The 21656-nt window shown below is 43.6% G+C and overlaps 1 protein-coding gene across 4 annotated transcripts in view; it reads left to right on the top strand.

Moving 5' to 3' along the window:
* Positions 1-21656, top strand: part of LOC138959636 (ras-GEF domain-containing family member 1B-like) — a 148501-nt gene that overhangs the window by 45463 nt on the left and 81382 nt on the right. For 2 of the 4 annotated variants that reach the window (XM_070331200.1, XM_070331203.1), the window contains one exon: positions 16616-16666. In XM_070331200.1, the coding sequence (XP_070187301.1) occupies positions 16616-16666 (51 nt within the window). Of the gene's footprint in view, positions 1-3150; positions 4420-15340; positions 15609-16615; positions 16667-21656 lie in introns of those variants that run through there. The other 2 variants (XM_070331202.1, XM_070331205.1) reach the window with 2 other exon arrangements.

Here is a 21656-nt window from a genome sequence, read left to right on the forward strand (position 1 = left end):
ACTTAAAAAGCCTTGTTTTCTCCGATGTTTATTTCTTCCAACGTTGAGATGGCACACCTTGTGCAAGTACGACTACAGACACATAGACGGTTCTGTGAACTGTCACAATAACAAAATTCAAGCAATTTTGTCGTTTTTAGAAGACGGACGAGGCGGGTCTAATCGCATGTCTTTTTGGGGAAACTTTAGTGTCTGATCAAACAAAAAACTAAAATTAAATTTACCAACAGCTTTTGGCCTAGTTATTGAGACGTTCCGCGTTGAAGGAAAAGCATCAAGATGCGCGTTTTCTTAGTTATAGACATGCGCAGCATCTTGCATTTCCTCAATCTGCCTCTTCCGATCTGTCCTTTTTGGCGCAGGCCTTAGAATGTTATTGTCTGTGTGGACCAGCATCTTGGAACGTTACCAGCAAGGATAATGTTTCGTATTTCCCCTTAACAGGATTACGCTGGCCTTTTCGGTCAAAAAAAGGAAGGGTACAACTGTGTGTGTGTGTGTGTGTTGTCTGTGTTCTGGCACGCGAAGCAAGGAAAGATTTCACTTTGTTTGGCTCCACTATCCTGGTTTCGTGTTAAAATTTCAGAAGGAACAGGAAGACGAAGTGGTGGAAGATTCCTCTGGATCTGTACAGATCTTTTCAAGGATAATATGGCAGCAGCTGGACAAGGAAAAAGGAGGCGGATTAACAATGATTGCAAAATGTATCTATTTTTTTTCTCTTTCGGTTTAGCTTCGAGTACCCCCCGCGGGTTAGGGGGAAAAATTTACCCGATGCTCCCCAGCATGTCGTAAGAGGCGACTAACGGATTCTGTTTCTCCTTTTACCCTTGTTAAGTGTTTTTTGTATAGAATATAGTCAATGTTTGTAAAGATTTTAGTCAAGCAGTATGTAAGAAATGTTAAGTCCTTTGTACTGGAAACTTGCATTCTCCCAGGAGCAAATTTTTTATTAGTGCTTTTGTGAACAAGAAACAATTGACAAGTGGCTCTATCCCATCTCCCCCCTTTCCCCGTCGCGATATAACCTTCGTGGTTGAAAACGACGTTAAACACCAAATAAAGAAAGAATTAGCTTCGAGTTTGAAATGGCTGGATTGTGCCAATCGGCTTCAGATCAATTTGCTTGGCAACGCTCCGGAAACATGACTTTACGTCACAGTAAGCCCCCCCCCCCCCCCCCCTCCCCCAGCCTATCTAAGGCCGCTCCCTTCCTCTCCGACTGACTGCCCCCTCCCCCTCCCCTCTCCTCTTCACAAACTTTCCCCCTGTCCAAAAGCATTCTATGTAGTTGTTCACACTTTGCATTGGCAATGAAGGATGAAAACAAGAGGTCAGCAAGGTGTGCGAAGAACATGCATGTGTAACCCGCAACTTATACCAAGGTAAAACCTCTGTACCAAGTTACACGGTGCGTTCTCAGCTGCTGTGCGAACATGACAAGGAGGTGATTATGTGGACAGGAACAGAGAATACACGCAGTGTTTTTGTTGTGTGGCAAAGGGAGACAAAACCGACTGATTGGCAAGGAACACGACGAGTTTCGGAATTTGCAAAACGAAACAATACAAAACAAAACAAAACTAAACAAAATAGTAAATGTCAAATTGTTGAAACGTCTTGCACTTTTTGACACCCTGTTGTCACCTTTCAGTTCAGCAGTTGTTTTCATTAACCCCTTTTTGTTTGGTCACACCAATACGCCTCACGGAGCGTGTGTGTGCGTGAGTGTGCGCCTTTGGCGAGAAAACGTTTAAAAAAAAGAAGAAAAGAAAACCCTATTTTGTTCCCAAACAACGGCTATAGTAATCGTCTTCAGCTCCCGTTGCAACTTTCTTATCTCTGGAGTGCATGCACACCTTGCTATGTTTTTCTACGACTTTTTTTTCCCGTGAAATGTGTCGGTTTTTATTTCGTTTCCTAATCAGTGACTTGTGTGCTTTTCAATTTGTTTTTAATGATTTGCGACATCGGGCTTTCGATTGTGTTACAGAGATAGTCGTTTTTGTAACTTACTGATTTGTTTGTAAACCGAAAACAAATCTGCTGAATATCAGAATATTGCTTTTTTTGTGAAGAAGCTTTTATTTTATTTTTGAACGCTGGAAGTTTTGGATCAAAAATCAAGAAAGACAAAGCGAAACATTCGCTTTTAACCTCGATCTATGGATCTTTTAAATGTGGACGAGCAAGAGCCGAAAATTGTTTTTCTTTAGAAGAACTTGTATTGCTACTTTTATGCTTCGTCTGCCTATTATATCGATACTGGTTTCATTGGCAACACAGTTTTCTTTCAACCTTTCTCAAGCCTTGCCTTCAAGGTTTGTTCGAAGAAATTATAATTGGGGTAGACGAAGTAGTAAAGTCCAATCTTTGGTAATTGTCCATGTCGTTCTAAAAGGACGTCGTTAAACTGCAGTTTATAATCATTCGTTATTGATTTCTCAGTGATGCGGGCACAAAGTGTTAACGTGCGCTTATCAGAACGGTACCCTTGTGAGTAATAAGTTGTGTGCGCTGCATTGCACAGGGAGGGGGGGAGAGAGAGAGAGAGAGAGAGAGAGAGAGAGAGAGAGAGAGAGAGAGAAAGAGAGAAGAGAGAGAGAGAGAGAGAGAGAGAGAGAGAGAGAGAGAGAGAGAGAGAGAGAGAGAGAGAGAGAGAGAGAGAGAACACTTGCAGGTGATGAAGCAGCTCTTTATTGACCGCCTCCGTGACGTTGACGACATAATTCTTGCCCCTCCATCCATCCAACTAGGAATATTGCACTAAAACCGACGTCACGATAGCCTAGGCGACCAGATGAGCTGTCGAGGCAACCCAAATACCCCTCGAGCTATCGGGGACGCTGGCTCTGCGCCAGCGCAGCGTAACTTGGCGAACTTGCCATAACGCAACGGTTCTTTTCTGTCCGTGCTGTTTGGCAATCAATGTGTTTGTGTATGATCCTCAGGTAAACTGGCCGCTACTGGGGACTGTTAGAGCGACCGGCAGTGTCGCGGTGATGCAAGCCGTCGTCGACAACAGTCTTCTGCCGGTTGCTTTCAAGCAGCCCCCACCCCCCACCCCACCCCCGCTCTCCCTGCTTCTCTTCCACCAGTGAGTGACAGTGCCACCACCCCTCCTCACCCTTTTTACCTTTTCTCCATTCCTGTTCCATCTCCCCTCCCTTCTTATTCTACCGTACCCCCTCCTCATCCTTCTCCCGCCCGTCCGGTGTCCCTAGCGCGGTCGACAGTGTTGTTGGGGGGAAAACGGTTGAAGCAATCTGGTTTTGTCCCGCAAACCGTGGTGTTGGGTCAGAACCAACAGGGCAAGCTGCAAAGACTGACTGACACACTCACTGCCTTTCCGTACACACAGTGCGTCAACTTCTTCTCTACTCTGCGAATGCTGACCTGCAACGAAAAACTACAATTCTTTTCGACGTTGACGTGGTTAGGGTTATAGGGAGATTGATGATGTTTTGAGCCCATGAGAGATTTGCAACTGTTCCGAGAACTGCGCGAGATATAGAGCGACCCGCGGAACGGCGAAGACATTTGTTGAAAGAAAACACATCTCAATCTCTGTCCACACTGATGTGGCTGAAGGAGCCGTTTCAAATCCCCCTATAATCCCCTTGGAGATTTGTTTGTTGAGATTCTTCCACAAACGGAAAAAGAATTGTTAGATGGAAAACACGCGTACGTTGCCTTTGTTGATGCTGCGTCATTGTTGTTTATCAGCGTCATTTTTGTATTTTAGCATCATTGTGGGGTTTTTCAGCGTCATTTGTTGACGTCAGTGCGGGCATTGCTGAACTGGTTGTAGTAGCACGTGGTGGTGACCTTGATTCTCGATCAGGCTTGTAAAATCCATTACTAGGTCATATCTGGTGAAGCTGCCTTCTGTATGGACGCAAAGGTCACTATCATTTAAAAAATAATTGTGTTAACACTGACGTTGGCATTCTTTTTCTCGCCTCATAAAACCAGTTCTGCAGGTCGCGCGTGGCAATTAATCACCAAGTAAATAATCAGGCAAAAAAACACCGAAGGCTAAGGACCAGCGAACGCGAAAACAACTTTTATAGCCTGGCTTCATTAATGGCGCCAGTGGTGCAGTAAGAAAAAATCCCTGACATTTTGGAGTCAGGAAAAAGCCAAACGAAAACAAACAATGAAAAAGTGAGTGAAAGCTTCTAAAATGCTGCAAGGACGCAGTTAAAAAGTCAGTGAACTGAACTGTGTGCACGACCACGAGGCATGATGCCTGACCTTATGCAACCAGCGGTCATTGATTGACATTACTAGTGCAAACGTTTAGGACTACATTTGTTGCAAAGAGAAGGATACAAAATGACGTCTATAACCCGTCGTCCCAGCCTGAGTTTGGCCAACATTCAGCCGTTACAACGTCTTCAGAAACTGTTGAGAAAGGTGAGATATTGTCTTGGGGATTTGGGAAGGAAATAAGGAACATCGTTCTGAGAAACAAAGAGAATCTTTTTTTTAATTTTTTTTTATATATATTTCTTTTTAAGGAACAACGGTGTCTTAGTGTCCAGGCTGTTGGTTTCAATTGTGTTTTATTCTTTTGACTTTTTCATAAAATGTACATAAAGGTACACAAAGAACAAGCATATGGCTCATAGACTAGTGGCGTCTTCGAGGCAAAATTACAAGAGATAGATATGCAAAAGGGGAACAGTTCGCTGTTATTATGTCCATTTTCACTTATAGTAAACAAAAAGATAAAATGTTTATTTGGGTGCTGGGTACAGAAGAAGGAAGGAATAACATATATATATATATAGTAATGCTCATTAAAGTTATATTTCACAATAAGTGAAATGCCACTGTTGTGACACGACCGTGAAGAGGTTTGTACATAAGTATGTGTAATTTTGTTGTTAAAAATAAATGTAATCGAACTTCGCAACAACACATGCATGATGTAGTGAATACCAAAACATTTTTCCGTGAGACAGAAACGTGTGAACGTTGGTGTCCCAGTGACCCTAAACAAAATGTCACGTCTTCTCAGTAGAGTTTTGCCTTCACGCACTTTCAAAGGGTCGTTTGGGGGCAAGTTTAAAAAGTTTTTGACATCAATTGATGTTAGTGTCGACGTGCTAACAGTTTTAACTGAAGATTACTTTGTTATAAATATATCCGGTGTGGCTAACAGGATGCAAACAAACCAGATCAAAATCACTCTTGTCTAGCTTTATTTCTCTCTAAATAATACTTAATAGAATCAGGGTATACGTATACTAACAATGCCTGCCTACCGGATGACATTCTAATGTATTCGATGTCGTAGTGAGTCAGGAATTCATTTATTCCTTCGCTCAGTGTTTCCTCGGCCTCGTGTCTTGCTGTGTCATGTCAAAATTAATGTTTACTGTCCTGACTTCGGAACTTCCCTGTGACAAGTCCGCCCATTGCATAGCTAGCTACCTGTGTTTTATCGTTTGTGTGGTCTGTTGTACTGGTCGACGATTTGAACTGGTGACGTTTGTATCATGCACACTGTCAGCGTCAAGTGAGAATATAATATGTTGACATGCTTCAGTCTGTTTTTATTTTTATTTTTTTTCATTTTTTTATTATTTTTTTTTGGGGGGGGGCGTAAAAGAACAGAAATGGATTCTAGTAATACGTTTTTTGTTGCAAATTGTTTTATCGTGAGGTGTGGAACGAAACTTTTTGTCATAAATGCCTTTTATAAAAAAAAAAATTCAGCAGTGAGATTGGGTTTAGCTAAGCCCATACGCGTTCTATATTATATATTTATGTATATTTGTGGGTTTCAATCAAATTGACCGAATTAGTATAAAAACACATTTTCTAGCGACGAATACCAACGATTTGTCTAGACTCTTGCACGTTCAGCAACAGTAAGGATAGGATGGGGTGGGGTGAGGTGCTGTACGTGGTAATTGAAATTCCTTACCTGGTAATTATTTCTGCACGGAGCACGATAGCACCTCATACATTTTTCTGCATATATCTCCCATGGCTGCTTCAAGTCCAAAGATTGCACTTGATGTTTGCCCTGCAGGAGAGAACAGTCTATCGCAAAGAGTTGAAAGGTGAAGCTGGGAACGCGAGTTAATTGCACACGGAGATGCTGAGACAAACGTTATCTTGTACAGATACCACAAACACCGTGTTCAGGGCACCGCAGACATCTCATTAGGGGTGCAAGCGTTGACCATAATAGGTAGATAACCAGCAAAACTCGCAGCCACGACTGACAACATACTTCTCCGGATATTCATATCGCCAACCAGTCAGAGTAAAGCGTTTAGGCCTTGCGAAGTCGTCCCGTTCTATAGATTGGCTTGCGGGCTAGATGAGGAATGCTCAATTAGGACCTCTGATGGTTCGAACTATACCGCGCTTCTGAGCGTTTCGAATTCGATGTGGTACCTTTCAATGTTGGCTGATGGACTTGGCAAAAAGGGCTAAAAAAACACCCATTATCCAAGATATTCCAGGTAGCCTGGAGCATTTTTGCTATTATTGCTCTGACCACTCAAGACTTCAGAGTGTTACGAAGTGGTTCCTTTCTATATTGGCTGATTGGCTGGTCGAGGAAGCCTAAGAAACTATCTTGAGTGATCTATAACTTGTTCAGATTGAGATGCCCACAATTATTCGCTACTTATACTGCAGGGGGGAGGGAGGGCGCGCCTGCCATATACTGCCTTCTTCTTAGCCTTGTGGCACGTGCCATCCCGCCATTCAAATCCTCCCACCTTTCTCTTACCCCTCCCCCAAAGTCGTCTGAATTTGGTGTGCAATACAAAGGCCAGTCTGTTTTGGCTTTTTCTTTTTGTTCTTTGTTTCTTTCTGGAATTCAGAACTGTGATAAACGACAAAACCAGTTAGAAGATGTTCAGACATTTGCATTGCTTTCAGTCACGCCAACAAACCAAACCAACAATCAAACGCTTCACGCACAAGGGGGATCTCGTGGTGGTAATTAACATATCAGTGGTAATTCCACCCCTTCCATCGTGGCTAATTCATTCAGCTTTCACAGGTACCGTGCGGGTTGGTTATCTGACCAACCCATGCTGTTGGCCCTTCCCCAAGCCGTGGGGATCGAATTGCACTCCACAAGATGAAGTCCTTCTGATGGCGTTTGTCCTGTCGGCTTGCTAATGACTGGGATAGTCTGGTGGATTTAAAGGGGCATTGCTCGAGGATGACCAACATCAATCTGAAACGATTTCCCCCCGCCGCTTTGTTGTGCCGCTTTGTTTCAACTGATATATATCATAGGCCGGATCTCCAGACTAGTTTTGAAACTGGTAGAAATGGCGGTTGAAACGGGCAGGCGACGTTTGTCCGAGACAGCGCGCTTTCTCAATTTTCTGAGTTTATTTTTGTCTACCTCCAACACCTTTGTGTTAAATTTAAACATGCGCTAAAATTATCAGCTTTCCTACACGCCATTATATTATTGAGTCTACCGTCAGCGCGATGGTGATATGGAATCACTCTTTAAGACCCCCCCCCCCCCTCCTCCTTTTAGGACCCCCCCCCCCCTCCCGAATTATGACTTCCCCCATTTTAGACGTGCCTTTCTCAGATTTTCTGTGCAAAACGTCTGAAAATTTACCTCAAGTTTAGAACCTGATTTTCTCAGATTTTGAAGGTACTGTACTTAAAAAAGGGGTTTGTTTGTTTGTTTGTTTGCCGCCCAGCCGACCACGAAGGGCGGTGCTGCTTTGACATATAACGTACGCCACACACAAGACAGAAGTCGCAGCACAGGCTTCATGTCTCACCCAGTCACATTATTCTGACACCGGACCAACCAGTCCTAGCACTAACCCCATAATGCCAGACGCCAGGCGGAGCAGCCACTAGATTGCCAATTTTAAAGTCTTAGGTATGACCCGGCCGGGGTTCGACCACGACCTCCCGATCACGGGGCGGACGCCTTACCACTAGGCCAACCGTGCCGGTTTAAAAAAGGGGTAGGGGAGTTACACTGTACTGAAGTTTTGACGAATTGAAACACTTCTGCTGGCGGACAATATCACTTTAAGATATAACCTGGATGCAGCCTAGCCCGCGTGGATACCCAACCTGCTAATTGCTGTTTTCACATGCTTTACGAGATGTAGCGAGATATTGAGCTGTTGGCAAAGAAAGAGAGATATTGAATTTCTGGGCAAGGCGTGTAAAAGATACTGTGCATGCTGGCGGGGGGAGGGGGGGGGGGGGCGAAAGAGGAGGAGAGAGAGAGAGAGAGAGAGAGAGAGAGAGAAGACGGAGAACTGGCTCTTTTTGATGGCTTCTTATGAAGTATGGATGCATGACTGGACAAAAGCCATGCTTGAGATTATGATTGGTTGTGGGACGTAACTAATACGAATGGCGCGTGCTGTGCTCATGTCGTTATCTGGTTATTCTAAAACAAAGTTTAAGAGATGGGAGAAGAAGAACAAGAAGGGTGGGGGGGGGGGGGGGGGGGGTGAAGAGAACAAGAGGACGATTATATGAAAAGAGGTATTGAAATAGGAAAAAAAAAGTGCAATTAGATCAGAAGAAACTCCTGCTTTACATACCGTGAATTAAAAGATGCGGCATCTTGCAAAACGCTAGTCAGTGTCCAGAGAAATTGGCTGTCTTGTTCAATGCTTAATTGCTTCTTGTATTATTTACAATTGAGAACTTTTGTGCATCAACTGTGAACTTGCATGCAACAGTTTGGCGTACACTTTTTATGTTAATACCGGTCCTTCTTGCAGTTCCCAGCGCACATTTCAAGTGTCAATTTTGAACTTGTTACCGTCGAACGCAGAAGAAGAAGAAGAACTTGTTACGAATTCTGTTGTTAAACTTTGGCGCTTTGTCGAATATTGTTTTGTTTCTTGTTCTCTCAGTGGAAAGTGCGCATTTCCAGCTATGTCATATTTACACTGTTCAAAGATGCAGCAGTTTGGCGGTTTGTTAGCCAATACTTCTCTTAGTTCCCAGTGCGTAGTATCTTCAACTGTGTAAACTAGCTCAAGATGCGTTTATTTACCGGTATGACGTACATTTTCTCTCAGTATTTCTCGTCTCCGGTGCAAATTTCAGCTGTGTCAATTTGAAACAGTCTGAGGATGCGATTGTTTAGCAGTTTGTCGTACATGTTTCGTCAATACTCCGCCGCCCAAAATCCTGTCAATGTGCCAACACACACTCCCACTTCAGCGACGTACTAATCTTATTGTAAAGACAGATAGACACAAACTAGCGTTACTTTTCTAACGAAGACCACGAGGAAAGAGTCTTCGCGAGGTGGGGGTCCCATTTTCGCCGTCAGTTGTTGTCAAAGTGTAGCTCCCCCTGCCGGGATTACTCTTCATTCAATTAGCTAAGGATTAGAGTGGTGTCGCTGAATCTACATGTAGTGTATTTGCTCGCGCTTTGGCAGAGTAAACCCACCCTTTCTGAGCTAACCCTGTCCAAGTCTTTCAGATGTCAGCGGCTAACAGTTTGTCGGAGAAGGGGGAAGACCGAAGCGGCTAAAACCGGCAGCGGGAGATTTTTGGGTTGGAAGCTTGACGATGGTAAAAGTTCTGTTGACATTGTGCCCAGTCCTTGACTTACCACTTGACCAGAGTACACACGAGGGGATGGTAGTGGTGGATTTGGGAGGGGGGGGGAGTATTTACACTGAACTTTCTCCTGCGTTTCTTTTTTAGGGATAGAAGCTCCGTATTATGACGGCTTACTAGAGCCAAAACCGCATAATTACAATTTTCGCGAGAAAATTACAATACATTTATTATTAGTGAAAATTACTAACTTTCTTCCCCATGTAACGTTTAACTTTTACTTTTGGCTCAAGTTATCCGCCTTGAAGTGAACTAAAAATGATTAACTTGCATGTGAAAATTGACGTGAAGAAATAACACTTTAATGAGGGTAATTTTGTTTTGGTTATTTCTTTATCGGTTGTGCGGTCGCTTCTTTGGGAGCTGAAATCCGTCTTCCAAATATTCGGAGGAGTGTGTCAAATATAACATTTACGTGAACGAACAATGATAGGCATGTTCGTGTGGTCGCGGGCCTAAAATATGCGTCCCTTTTCTAACCATGACACTTTGTGAAAGTAAAATTGACGAGAGAGAACCGTGGCACTTTACATATGAAAGGAGACGAATTTAATATTTCTTGCCTATCTGTCAAGGCATCCTATAAGTATTGATACAAAAGAAGAAGAAAAACACACACACCGTTAAATAAAGCACACATTATTAAGTGTGCCTAGTTTCACTGAATACCCAAAGATACTGAATCAGGACGATCAGCTAAAATGGCAAGTACGTACATTTTCAAAGAACCCACATGTCACTTATTTTGAGAGTGACTGACAGTGGTTATTATCGCACCCATACAACCTCGGCCCTTAACCCCTTACCCCTGTTGCGTTGAAGGATTTGACTGAAGAGTGGTTGACGTTTGCGAACATTAGAACTGTCGACTGAAAAGGGCATGACATCATTTGATTGACTCGAACTATGTGGGCCCAGTCATTCAGTGGGCATCGCTTGTTGAAAGGTTTCATGAAAAGGAGGCGACTTTAATGTGAATACATCAGCATTTTCATGAGTTACAGACTGCAATAAAATCAACAGGGCATTATTTCTCTCAAAGCATGCATTCTTTCGTTCTGTCAGGATTTGTTTGATCTTCTATCGTCATCTCATTTGAAAAGCAAGCACTTTGGGTCGAATTCACGCAGTTCTTTAGTGAAACACGAGTAATACGTGACCTGTATAAATATTGCGTTTATGTGAAAATACTGTTGCATTTGAGACTCATACAGCACCATGCACTACTAGCTTTATTTTGTTCTGAAACGTTGTAAGGACATGTTCAACATCAAACAAAACAAAATTTATATTGTTGGGATCAAGGAACAGGTTAATATCATGTTTGTGAATTTTGTTTCCAAAATAACGAAAATTTTGGGTGTTTATAGAACTTATGTGAATTAGAACTGGGGAGGGGGAGTGTTGGACAGTTTGTAAATGATCATGTGCCTACGTAGAACCCAAGCAGCTAAAAACTGTCTTTGAGATGCAATTTTTGACACATTCTTAGCTGTATAATTATTTTCTATTTTCTAACTAATTAGAACTATTTTCTTCGTTTGGCGCCTTCATATTCTACGCAGACCTCAAATCGGAATTCTCTTTGTGATTCGACCTTCGGATAATTTTCTCAATGTTTGCTCTAAAATCTTCATGATATATACGTTATTTTCTTCTTTTATGTTATCAAGTTCAGCTTCATGTCTGTTCGATGGGAGAAGCTTCATGTTTGTTCGGTGGGATTTTTTGTTGTTGCTCACGTGAATGTCATGACACGAACAAAATGACAACACTGCAATTTTGCTACGACTCCAAGGCTGCGCTGACAAACATGCAGAAGGCTCTCCTATCCTGGGCGCAAACATCGTTTCAACTCCTGCTATTTTCTTTCCAGCTATACTGCACATAGCGGGTCACAAATTCCTGCCAACGGAATACGCACGGAACATCCAAGAACATCGTATTATGTTAAAGAACAGATTTTTTACCTTCAGTTTCTTTAAAAGCTGCGTTGCTATGGTAATGCTGCAAATGAACACTGTTTGTATTGACCGTTCACTTGACACCGTATGTTATAGCTAAAAGCAAAATCGGGAGCAACTTAATTGCAGCTTGTGGTACAGCGAACTTTCTGAAATGGTAATATTCACACACACACACACACACACACACACACATTCCACGTTTATTCTGGCCCATCTCTTGAACTATTCCTCATACATCTTCATCTCCTTTGTACCCTTCTTCTTCAAGTTCTTTTCTTCGTCATCGTCGACCATCTTTGCAAATCTTTGCAGTTATTGTAGTGTTTGCTGTGAGCCCTCAAAAAGTGGGTGAAAGAGACCCTTCAGCCGTTCTCGTCTTTGCAATTGTTCGGACACCGGGTTCAGCAGCGAGTGTTCTCAGCCTCCTGCGTGTTGTTCTTTCTGTTGTTGCTTTTTTTTATGCATACTGTTTGTCCAACGTGGTCCCCAAGCTTCTCTTTTCACACAGCTCAGTGTGGTGAGAATATGTCGAGCAAATTGAAAGGGTGACATTCCCATAAACAGACCTGAAAAGGGGTCGTTGAGGGGTTGGGGATGAATGCCGGAGGAGAAAAAGAGGGAAAGGGAAGGATGGAGAGAGGGAGAGGGTGGATGACGCCTGGAGGGGGGTGTGTGTGTTAGGGTAATAAAAGAGATTGTGTGTTGGTGTGTGTGCCGTTTTGTGTTTGTTTGTGTGTGTGTGTGTGTGTGAAAGAGAGAGAGAGAAAGAGAGAGAGAGAGGGGGGGGAAGGGAGAGAGACTGGCAGGCAGGCAGGCAGACAGACTGGAGCAAGAGAGAGAGGGAGAGACTGAGAGAGGAAGAGTGAGAGAATCAACCCTTGGAACTCAGAGCTGGCGAGAAGAATAAATGCATTTATTCTGTTACCGCGGTCCAATTGAGGTTTATTGGCTAACCACTTGCGGTATTTACTGAGATGGGTTGGGTATCAGTGCGGGACGATGTTTTATACTCTGAGGTCATGGTCTTTTGCACCTTTATGGAAATGCTAAACCAAGACTAGCTTTCATGATCGTCGGAAAACGACAAGCGCAAGTAAATGGCTGGGTGGTATGTCATTGGATAAAAACACCCAAAGTTGAAACACGTTTCCTGTTACTCTATTAAATATATATATATATGCTTTTTAAGTTGCAAAGGACATCTGAATGCATATATAACATGACAAGGAAAGGTTCTATCACCATCGTCGTCGTCATCATCACCATCAACGTCGTCATCACTATCCTCCTCCTCCTCCTCCTCCTCCTCCTCCTCCTCCTCCTCATCATCGTCGTCATCATCATCATCATCATCATCATCATCATCATCATCATCATCCATCCATCCATCCATCCATCCATCCATCCATCCATCCATCTATCCTTCCATCCATCCATCCATCATCCATCCATCCTCCATCCATCCATCCATCATCCATCCATCCATCCATCTTCCATCCATCATCCATCATCCATCTTCCATCATCAACAACAGCAACAGCCTCCAGGAACAGCAGTAAAACAACAACAACAACAACAACAACAACAACAACAACAACAACAACCTCCATCACCATCTCGGAAACGCTGGTTTCATCTTTTGCCAAACACCATACACGTCCAGAAAACAAACAATTCAGCGATCTCGAGAAACGGCAGTACGGTGTTCTTGAATGTTTTTCTGTCACGGCCTTGGCATTTTGCATCAGTCGATTTCGTGTGGAGTGGCATATCACATTCGTTTTACAGTCTTGTTAATGGTCCAGAAATGTTGACATTGGCCAAAGTCTTTCGCCTTTGATAAATGGAATATAGAAAGCAGGCAAAAAGCAAAACGGAGGGCATTGCAGCGATTGTAATATGTGTGTGTGTGTGTGTGTGTGTGTGTGTGTGTGTTCGTCTTTCTTTTTGTCTGTCTCTCTGTCTCCGTTTGTCTGTCTGTCCGTCTGTCTGTCTGTCTGTCTCTCTCTCTCTCTCTCTCTCTCTCTCTCTCCACCCCTCACCCCCCCCTCCCCCCTCCCCCGTGTGCCAGTGTGTGTGTGGCCGTGAAGTAGCTGCGAACTGATAGTGATAGGCCGTGACTCACAACGCCCTTTTGTCAAGTGAGATTTTAACACCTTGCTAGCATAAAACACACTTTAACACTGCTTGTCGCCAACCAGTACAGTCAACCATTGTTAGGAGACCGCAAGTCAGCAAAAAACCACAAGGGGCCCGGGAGAGAGAGAGACAGAGAGAGAGAGAGAGAGAGAGAGAGAGAGAGAGAGAGAGAGAGGGGGAGGGAGAGAGAGAGAGAAATGGAGAGAGAGATGGAGGGAAAGAGAGATAGAGGGAGGGAGAGAGAGGGAGAGCGAGGGAGAAACTGAAAGGGAGAGAGAGAGGGGGGGCCGGGAGAGGGAGAGAGGGAGGGGGGCGGGAGAGAGAGGGAGAGACTGAGAGGGAGAGAGATGGAGAGAGAACGGGAGAGAACGAGAGAGGGAGAGAACGAGAGAGAGAGAGAACGAGAGAGAGAGAGGGGGGAGAGATTGAGAGGGAGAGACTGAGATAGAGAGAGAGGGAGAGAGAAAGGGGGAAGTGAGAGAGAGAGAGGGGGAGAGACTGGGAGAGAGAGAGACTGAGAGGGAGAGAGAGAAAGAGAGAGAGAGAGAGAGAGAGAGAGAGAGAGAGAGAGAGAGAGAGAGAGAGAGAGAGAGAATCATAAGGCTTTTGTCCAGGTACGGACATGTCCAGGGTCCCTTTTTGTGTGGTTTTGGGAGTCGAGGCGGGGGGGCAATGAAAAATCAAAGGGCACATGTCACCAGTGAACGGGAAAACCAGAAAAGGTAATTTGTGGACGACACTGGAGAGAAACCGCGATTTAAAGCTGGCGGATTTAATGTAGTTTGCAGTGAATAAAAGCAAGGGATTAAGATCGTCTTTATAATTTATTTTAAGATGAGTGCATGAGGTTCGGCGGTCATTGCAGTGTTAAAAGGTCACTATGAATTGTGAGGGCGATTGCGGAGAGGCTAGGACTGAGGTATGGAACCCTTGGCATCGCAGCAGACCCTGGGCCGGCAGACAGATAGACACATCACAAGATCTCAGAGAGACAGAGACAACACAATATCTTAGAGAGAGAGAGAGAGAGAGAGAGAGAGAGAGAGAGAGAGAGAGAGAGAGAGAGAGAGAGATTATGCACATAATCATAGCCACTTTCTTTGACCTGACCTGAATGAAACAGTATACCTCCACGTCGGTGTAACTTGTGGTAGAGTTTTTATAAGAATGCGCTAGGTACAAAACCTGCCACTTCATTCCGGAGTCACAGCATCACATGGTGAGGACTGAGTTGACGCCATCATATCGCAACCCCCCACGCCCCGCCCCCCCCCCCCTTTCTCCCGTCGCTTTTCTTTTGTGATTCTTCACCTCTCTCACCCCAAATATCACTGTGTGTCGCGGTGTCACCCAAACACAGAAGAAGACCTGTGACGAAAAATCGGCACGCAAGAGGGTTGACTCTGTATCCCCGCTAGCTCAGCGGGACTGTTTGGCGAAGATCAGCAAAGGGTATGCGAATTGCAAGGTGTATAGAAGCGGCGCTCAGTCAGCCAGCCAGCCGAGCTTTAGCCGTAGCTTGCTTGTTTCCCCCCTTCCCCTTTTTCTTTGCTTTTTTTCTCAGTTTCGCCTTCCAGTCGGCTGGTTTCTTACGGCACATGAAAGGGGGTCCCGGACTGAGAAAGGTGACTGAACAGTGGGAAAGTTTTCAGTTACTAAACGGACAACGGACAATGAGTGATGTGTTTTTCAGCAGTGGACGGTAGAAGAATGGTTCCATTCATTGATTCTCTCTCAGTGCATTCCTGCTGTTTTAGTGGGGGAAATTCTTGGGAAGTTTGGGGTGCTTGTGATCATTATGCCGGTGTTCTTCAACCAGTTTGACCTCTCTTTGACGGTGGAGTTAGCGGACCGCTTCAAATAAAATTGGACTCTTCGGTTTTTATGTTGTGAAGTACGTATCTTTGCTGCACTTGATGAATGAGATAATTCAGTGTCGTTGCAACATCGTATGACCCGAATCTTGCATTCAGCCAGCAAAACAAAACAGGTAGATCGGCGGGATCTAATGTGGAGAGGAAGGTCACCTGTGACACTCACAGGTACGAGTTTTTTACGTCAGTGGTCGTGAGAAATGCTATAATAATCGTAACTGAAGTGGATATGGTTGGATAATCTTGTTGCAATTCTAAAAGTGTCGTCACGGTGTACGACTATGTAGACTTCATGCCGGCAGAAACATAGATGCCGGCTCCTGTAGGTTCACGTCGAACGAGTTGATCAGTGCTATCCAAGATTTTGTTCAGTGTCAAAAAATCAAAGACAGTGTCCACCCATGTTATTATTCTCACGATCCATTTGACGTAGAGGTAATTGTCTATTCCTAATTCTCACAGGCTGATACCGGAAAATGCCGCTTGCCGGGATTGGCAAATAGTTGTGTCTACCTGTCTATGCGGTGTCGTTTCTATTTTGCCAGGTTGGGGTTGTGCTGTTAAGGAAATTATCTGTGTCTGTTAAGATTTCGGACATGTCCTTCATTATCAACAGGAGCAGTTCTTGTTTAAGGTGTCCCTTCATATATGCAGAGAGACACAGAGACACAGAGACACAGAGAGAGAGAGAGAGAGAGAGAGACAGAGACAGAGAGACAGAGACAGACAGACAGAGAGACACACACACACACACACACACACACACACCACAGAGAGAGGGAGAGGGAGAGGGAGAGAGAGAGAGAGAGGGAGAGGGAGAGGGAGAGAGAGAGAGAGAGAGAGAGAGAGAGAGAGCTTAGTGCATGCATTGCACTGTTTTTGTAAATTTGTCATAGATCAAAATCATGTTGAGGTGAGGGATTGGCATGCTGCTAATTTTTTTCAATATCCGTATCCAAAAATAGGTTTGTGTGAAATTTGCTTTGCAAGATGCTTACCAGCGGCCTCTGTGTTTCTATTGTTTCAGTCGTCCCGCAGTCAGCCCGCCATAGGACTGAAGCACATGCCTAAACCACGGGTGAGTAATGCCTTTTTCTGACAGTTCTTACAGATCAGTTTGTCCAAATATATTTTTGTTACGCTGTTATGTGTGCATTTCACAATATCCTGTACAAAAGTGTCACTTACATGTGATCACCATACAAACATATGATAAACTAGATGAATACCCGCTTCGCCGGGTACCCGGCTTCGCCGGGAAGAAGTAGAGCCACACGATTGACGATTGACGCCACACGAAGGAAGGGAGATAAACGCGCAAAACACTGGAGAAGATAAGGAAGAGTTACTGGGAATGGATCTACAGAAAAACCAAAATCGGTTCAGCGCTGCGCGCTGAGAGCACGTGTTGAAAATTTTAAATCGACCAGATTGTGTTTTGGGTCTACCTGAATATGCCCACGAAATTTGAAGCAGATCCATCGATAACTTTGGCCGTGCATCGCGAAGTGACAGACAGACAGACACACACACACAAGCCGTATATAGTTATAGAAGCCGTTTTGAAATCTATGATATCGACCAGAGAACTTTTTTTATCGTTGTTTTTCGGCCGCATATATATATATCAAAAGTTTAAGATGTCAGCTGTAAGCTCCTGTTTATCTGAAATTTACAAGCTGCGGTAGTATAAGTCTCATGGATCAGTTGTCTTTTAGCTGCGGACGAGGACAGTGATCAATTTTTAACGGGATCAGCTCGTTACTCCCCCGGCTCGTTACTCCCCCGGCTCGTTAGGGTTAGGGGTAGGGTTAGGGTTAGGGTTAGTGACAAGCCGGGGGAGTAACGAGCCGGGGGAGTAACGATACGGGGGAGTAACGAGATGCTCCCATTTTTAACTAGCATGCATTGGTTTAGATCTGCACCGCGGAGTGACTATACCTTCACGCGAAGAGTCGAGTATGAAACGAAGAGAAATAAAGCATTTTAATGAAATATGTTAGCCATAGTTGCTGAACCTTCTAGATCCTTCTAGGCGAGAGAGAGAGAGGGAGAGAGAGAGAAAGGGAGAGAGAGAGAGAGAGAGAGAGAGACAGACAGACAGACAGACACACAGACACACAGACACACAGACACAGCAGAAACAGAGAGTGAGAGTGAGACAAAGGCAGGGAGAGAGAAAGAGACAGACGGAGAGGCGATAGAGAGACAGATAGAGGGAGACGCACAGACATAAATAGAGAAAGAGAGAGACAGACAGAGAGAGACAGAGAAACATTGAAAAAGAGAGAGAGAGTGAGAGAGAGAGAGAGAGAGAGAGAGAGAGAGAGAGAGAGAGAGAGAGAGAGAGAGAGAGAGAGAGAGAGATTTCCTCCTTCCGTGGGTCCAGCTTTACAACATTCTTTTTGGCATCTACAAGTCTTTCTCTGCCGCCACCGACAGACATAATTCATGGCGGTGTCAGGAGAAAACACTTGCTGACTTCATGAAGCAGAGGGGTTCAGTTACGGTCATATACATGCAAAGAGTAAAGAGCTCTCTCGGCTTTGAGGATGACATGTATAGCGGAACTGACGTAAGTGCAAATGCTGTCATTTGTCAGTTTCACAAGTCTTGAACTGTGCTTGGACTAGTTAAGCCATGTTTGATTTTTGCTAGCTAAGCGTTGCGACATAGCATGAAGTTGATTTAAAGTTCAGGGAAAAACCTAAGATAACGACTATAACATCAAGGGTGCACAAAAGATCATCGTTTTATTGGTTCTGCGAGTATTCATACCACTACAGATTTGCTTTCTCCAGTGTAATAGTTAGACCACGACACGCCCATACATATGTACACACACACACACACACACACACACACACACACACACACACACACACACACACACACACACACACACACACACACACACACACACACACACACACACACACACATGATACGTGCATACACACAAGACTCAGAAGTGCATATAATTAAATATGCAAGGAGTATTTTATCCACGGTACATGCCTGTTTGTGAAAGAGGTTATTCGGTCATTGATACAGACTTGAAATTCACCAACAGTATATTTTTTCGACAGTCAAGTGTGCAATGTATTTACGTGGGTGAACACTGCAACATAATCGTCAACCCGCGATTCAACGACATAGTTTCTGTCCCACTTTACTGTTTGTATATATACTTAGGCATGACGGATCTAAGTTTTGGAACAAGGAGAATCTGTTTGCCAGTGTGTTCCCTCTGACTGACGACTGGATCACTGACCCGGAGAATGACCCCTTTGGAAAAAGAGGTCATGCCTAATGAGGTCAACCAACACGCGAGGTGGTATAGATTCTGTAGTTCCGGCTTTAACACAAGCAAGCATGTTCAAGTCACACAGGCACGGTTTGTAACATTACACCTCATAGATGATGGCAAAGATCTTTGATGTGCCCACGCTTGTAGCAAACCTTTGATGATTGTCTGGTTTGCTGGGTCATATACAGCCGCTTGGCCAGTCTCGCTTTGCAAAGAGCTGTGCCTCGCGCATGCCAAAGATCATTAAAGCGTCCATGCTCTTCAATTTAAAACTTTCTTTTAAACGCCTTTGATGATAAACCTTTTTCTCGGTCATCGGCTTTACACATACTCCCACTCGGCGGAAGAACTTGTATAAAAGACCTACATTTTAGGGAAGTATAATATAGACATTTGTTCATTGCATTGGGGTAGCGAGGCGGCCATTACAGCAAAGATTTTGATAGAAAATACCAACAGAGTGATTTTTTTCTGAAGTAACTTTTGCTTACTGTGTCAAGATGCTGGTGAGTACACTATAGTGCATGAGAATCGATATTCAGTTCAAAGCCATGAACGTTAATTGAAGTTTGTCCAGTAATTCTTCCCAGTAGATCTATGGAACAGAAGAAAACTAACAAAACAGAACTTTTTTCTTCACCAACTGCAAAATGTAAAGAATACCAAAGAAAAGAGAAAAGTTTAGTTTATGGTGTGTTTCCATTAAACTATTTATCAAGTTATACGAAATACATCATGCTCCCGTTAAAGCTAAAACGCTTGAAACTTCCCAAAGCGGAAACACGTGTTTTTATCCCCAAATAGCGGTTTTGTTAAAGCAAAAAAACACCTACCTGTCCAGCTGATGGCAATCTTCTTGAGGTCCAAGTGCAAGAGGGTTAAAACATCAGGATAAAAAAGGTTGTCCTTTTCTGTTGCCATCATGTTGTTGGTAAGAGAGTGAATGTTGTGTAGTAAACAGGAAACACTCTGCATTTTTTGCAACCCTGAAAAACAAGGCCAGGAGATGAACGCAGGTTTTTGTGCGTTGAACTCATTGACTCCAGTGTTTTTGTTCCCGCTGTAGTTTTTATGCTGTCTAACCTGTCCAAGGTTGGGAATGAAGTTTGGCACAAAGAAAGGATCGTCGTAGTTCGTTTGGATCGTCACACTCTCTGTTCGTTTTTTCGTGTGTTTTTTCCCAGTTGTATGTTTTGTTGAAGTTTGCCAGTTTTTTGGTTAGTCTATTTCTCTGTAGGTGTGCTTGTTTGCTGTTAAAAGTTGATTGCGAACATCTTTCACCAGTAATAAATGCAATAGTTTCAAACCGTTTCTTGGAAATTAGTTCGAACAGTTGGTCATGCTTGTGTTATGTCAAATCTGATAACCTTGCCAAGAAGTTTTGTTCCTACAAGAGTATCCATTCTCAAGTATTGCCACCAGATCATGCAGTTAGACGATGTTTGCTTTTGATGAGAGCAGATATCCTAACAGAAAATATATTGTTTCATACTCTGATGCGGATTTCCCCGCATTTTTGTAAGAGAACTACGTCCACAAAAGAACGGTTTTAGATTGTAACTCATTCAAGAAAAGATTTCACGGTGCATATCTTAAGGAAAACCCACACGGACATCAACTTTGGATTACTTAGTACTCCGCTCGAGATTAGAGGCGGACTGATTTATTTTTTTACTTATTTTATTGGAAGATTTGGTGGATTACTTGGAGAAAAAAACCACCCACAAACGGGCACCAACTTTGGTTTACAAGGGTCCACTTGAGATTAGGGGTAGACCGATTTATTGTTTTACTTACTTCAGCTGTATCTCTTCGGGTGCCGAACGACATTTGTCTCTCGTTGTAATATTGGAACTGAGCCACGACAGGTTTATTACCCGCACCCGAGTGCAATTCGTTTGGCCAAGTATCTAATCAGTCTGCTCCGCTGAGGTTATTGCATGAGACACATGCACTTCATTTTCTCAAGCCGTGTTTCAAGGAGAACTTTGTTCTCTCTATATAATAATTATTGCTGAGTCAGTCTGAGTGTTTGTCTGTCTGTCTGTCTGTCTCGGTCTGTCTCCGTCACTCTCTGTCTTTCTGTCTCTGTCTTTCTCTCTGTCTCTTTCTCAGTCTGTCTCTGTCTCTTTCTCTCTATTTCTCTCTCTCTCGCCCCACCCCCACCCCCCGAGCTTGGCGAAGTATCTGTCTCACTCTCATATATATATATCTCTATTGTGTGCACGAATCTGCTTACTCGTGTTCATTTTTAATCCGTGGACAATTGGACAAAGAGTTTGTTAGGCTGCTTACATCTTGTCTGTTGTACAAACCAAACGGAAACATTTACATATGGTCATGTAACTACAGATTTATAACTCACACATTATATATGATGTCACAGGTAATTACATTTGGAATTCTTCACACATTACAATGAGATAAACTGTTTAAAAGTGCACAGACGTGAATCTGTATAGAAACACGTGTCGTTGATCCCGCTTTGCACTTTTAAAAACTATATCTTAATGCGATGTGTGGGCGGAATGAATCTTGAAGAATTGGGATCGGTGTGGTCTAAATGCAAGATAGTTTCGGGCGTGGAACTTTAAAAAGACCGGTATCGTCGGTCCCTATGCTATGTTCACTCTGTCTTGCATTTTTTTGAATACAGCAGAATAATTTTGTTTGCAACACACACACAGAGAGATAGATAGAGAGAGATAGATAGAGAGAGATAGAGAGAGACAGAGAGAGAGAGAGAGAGAGAGAGAGA

This window comes from Littorina saxatilis, linkage group LG2, assembly GCF_037325665.1.
Source record: "Littorina saxatilis isolate snail1 linkage group LG2, US_GU_Lsax_2.0, whole genome shotgun sequence".
NCBI classification, from domain to species: Eukaryota; Metazoa; Mollusca; class Gastropoda; order Littorinimorpha; family Littorinidae; genus Littorina; species Littorina saxatilis.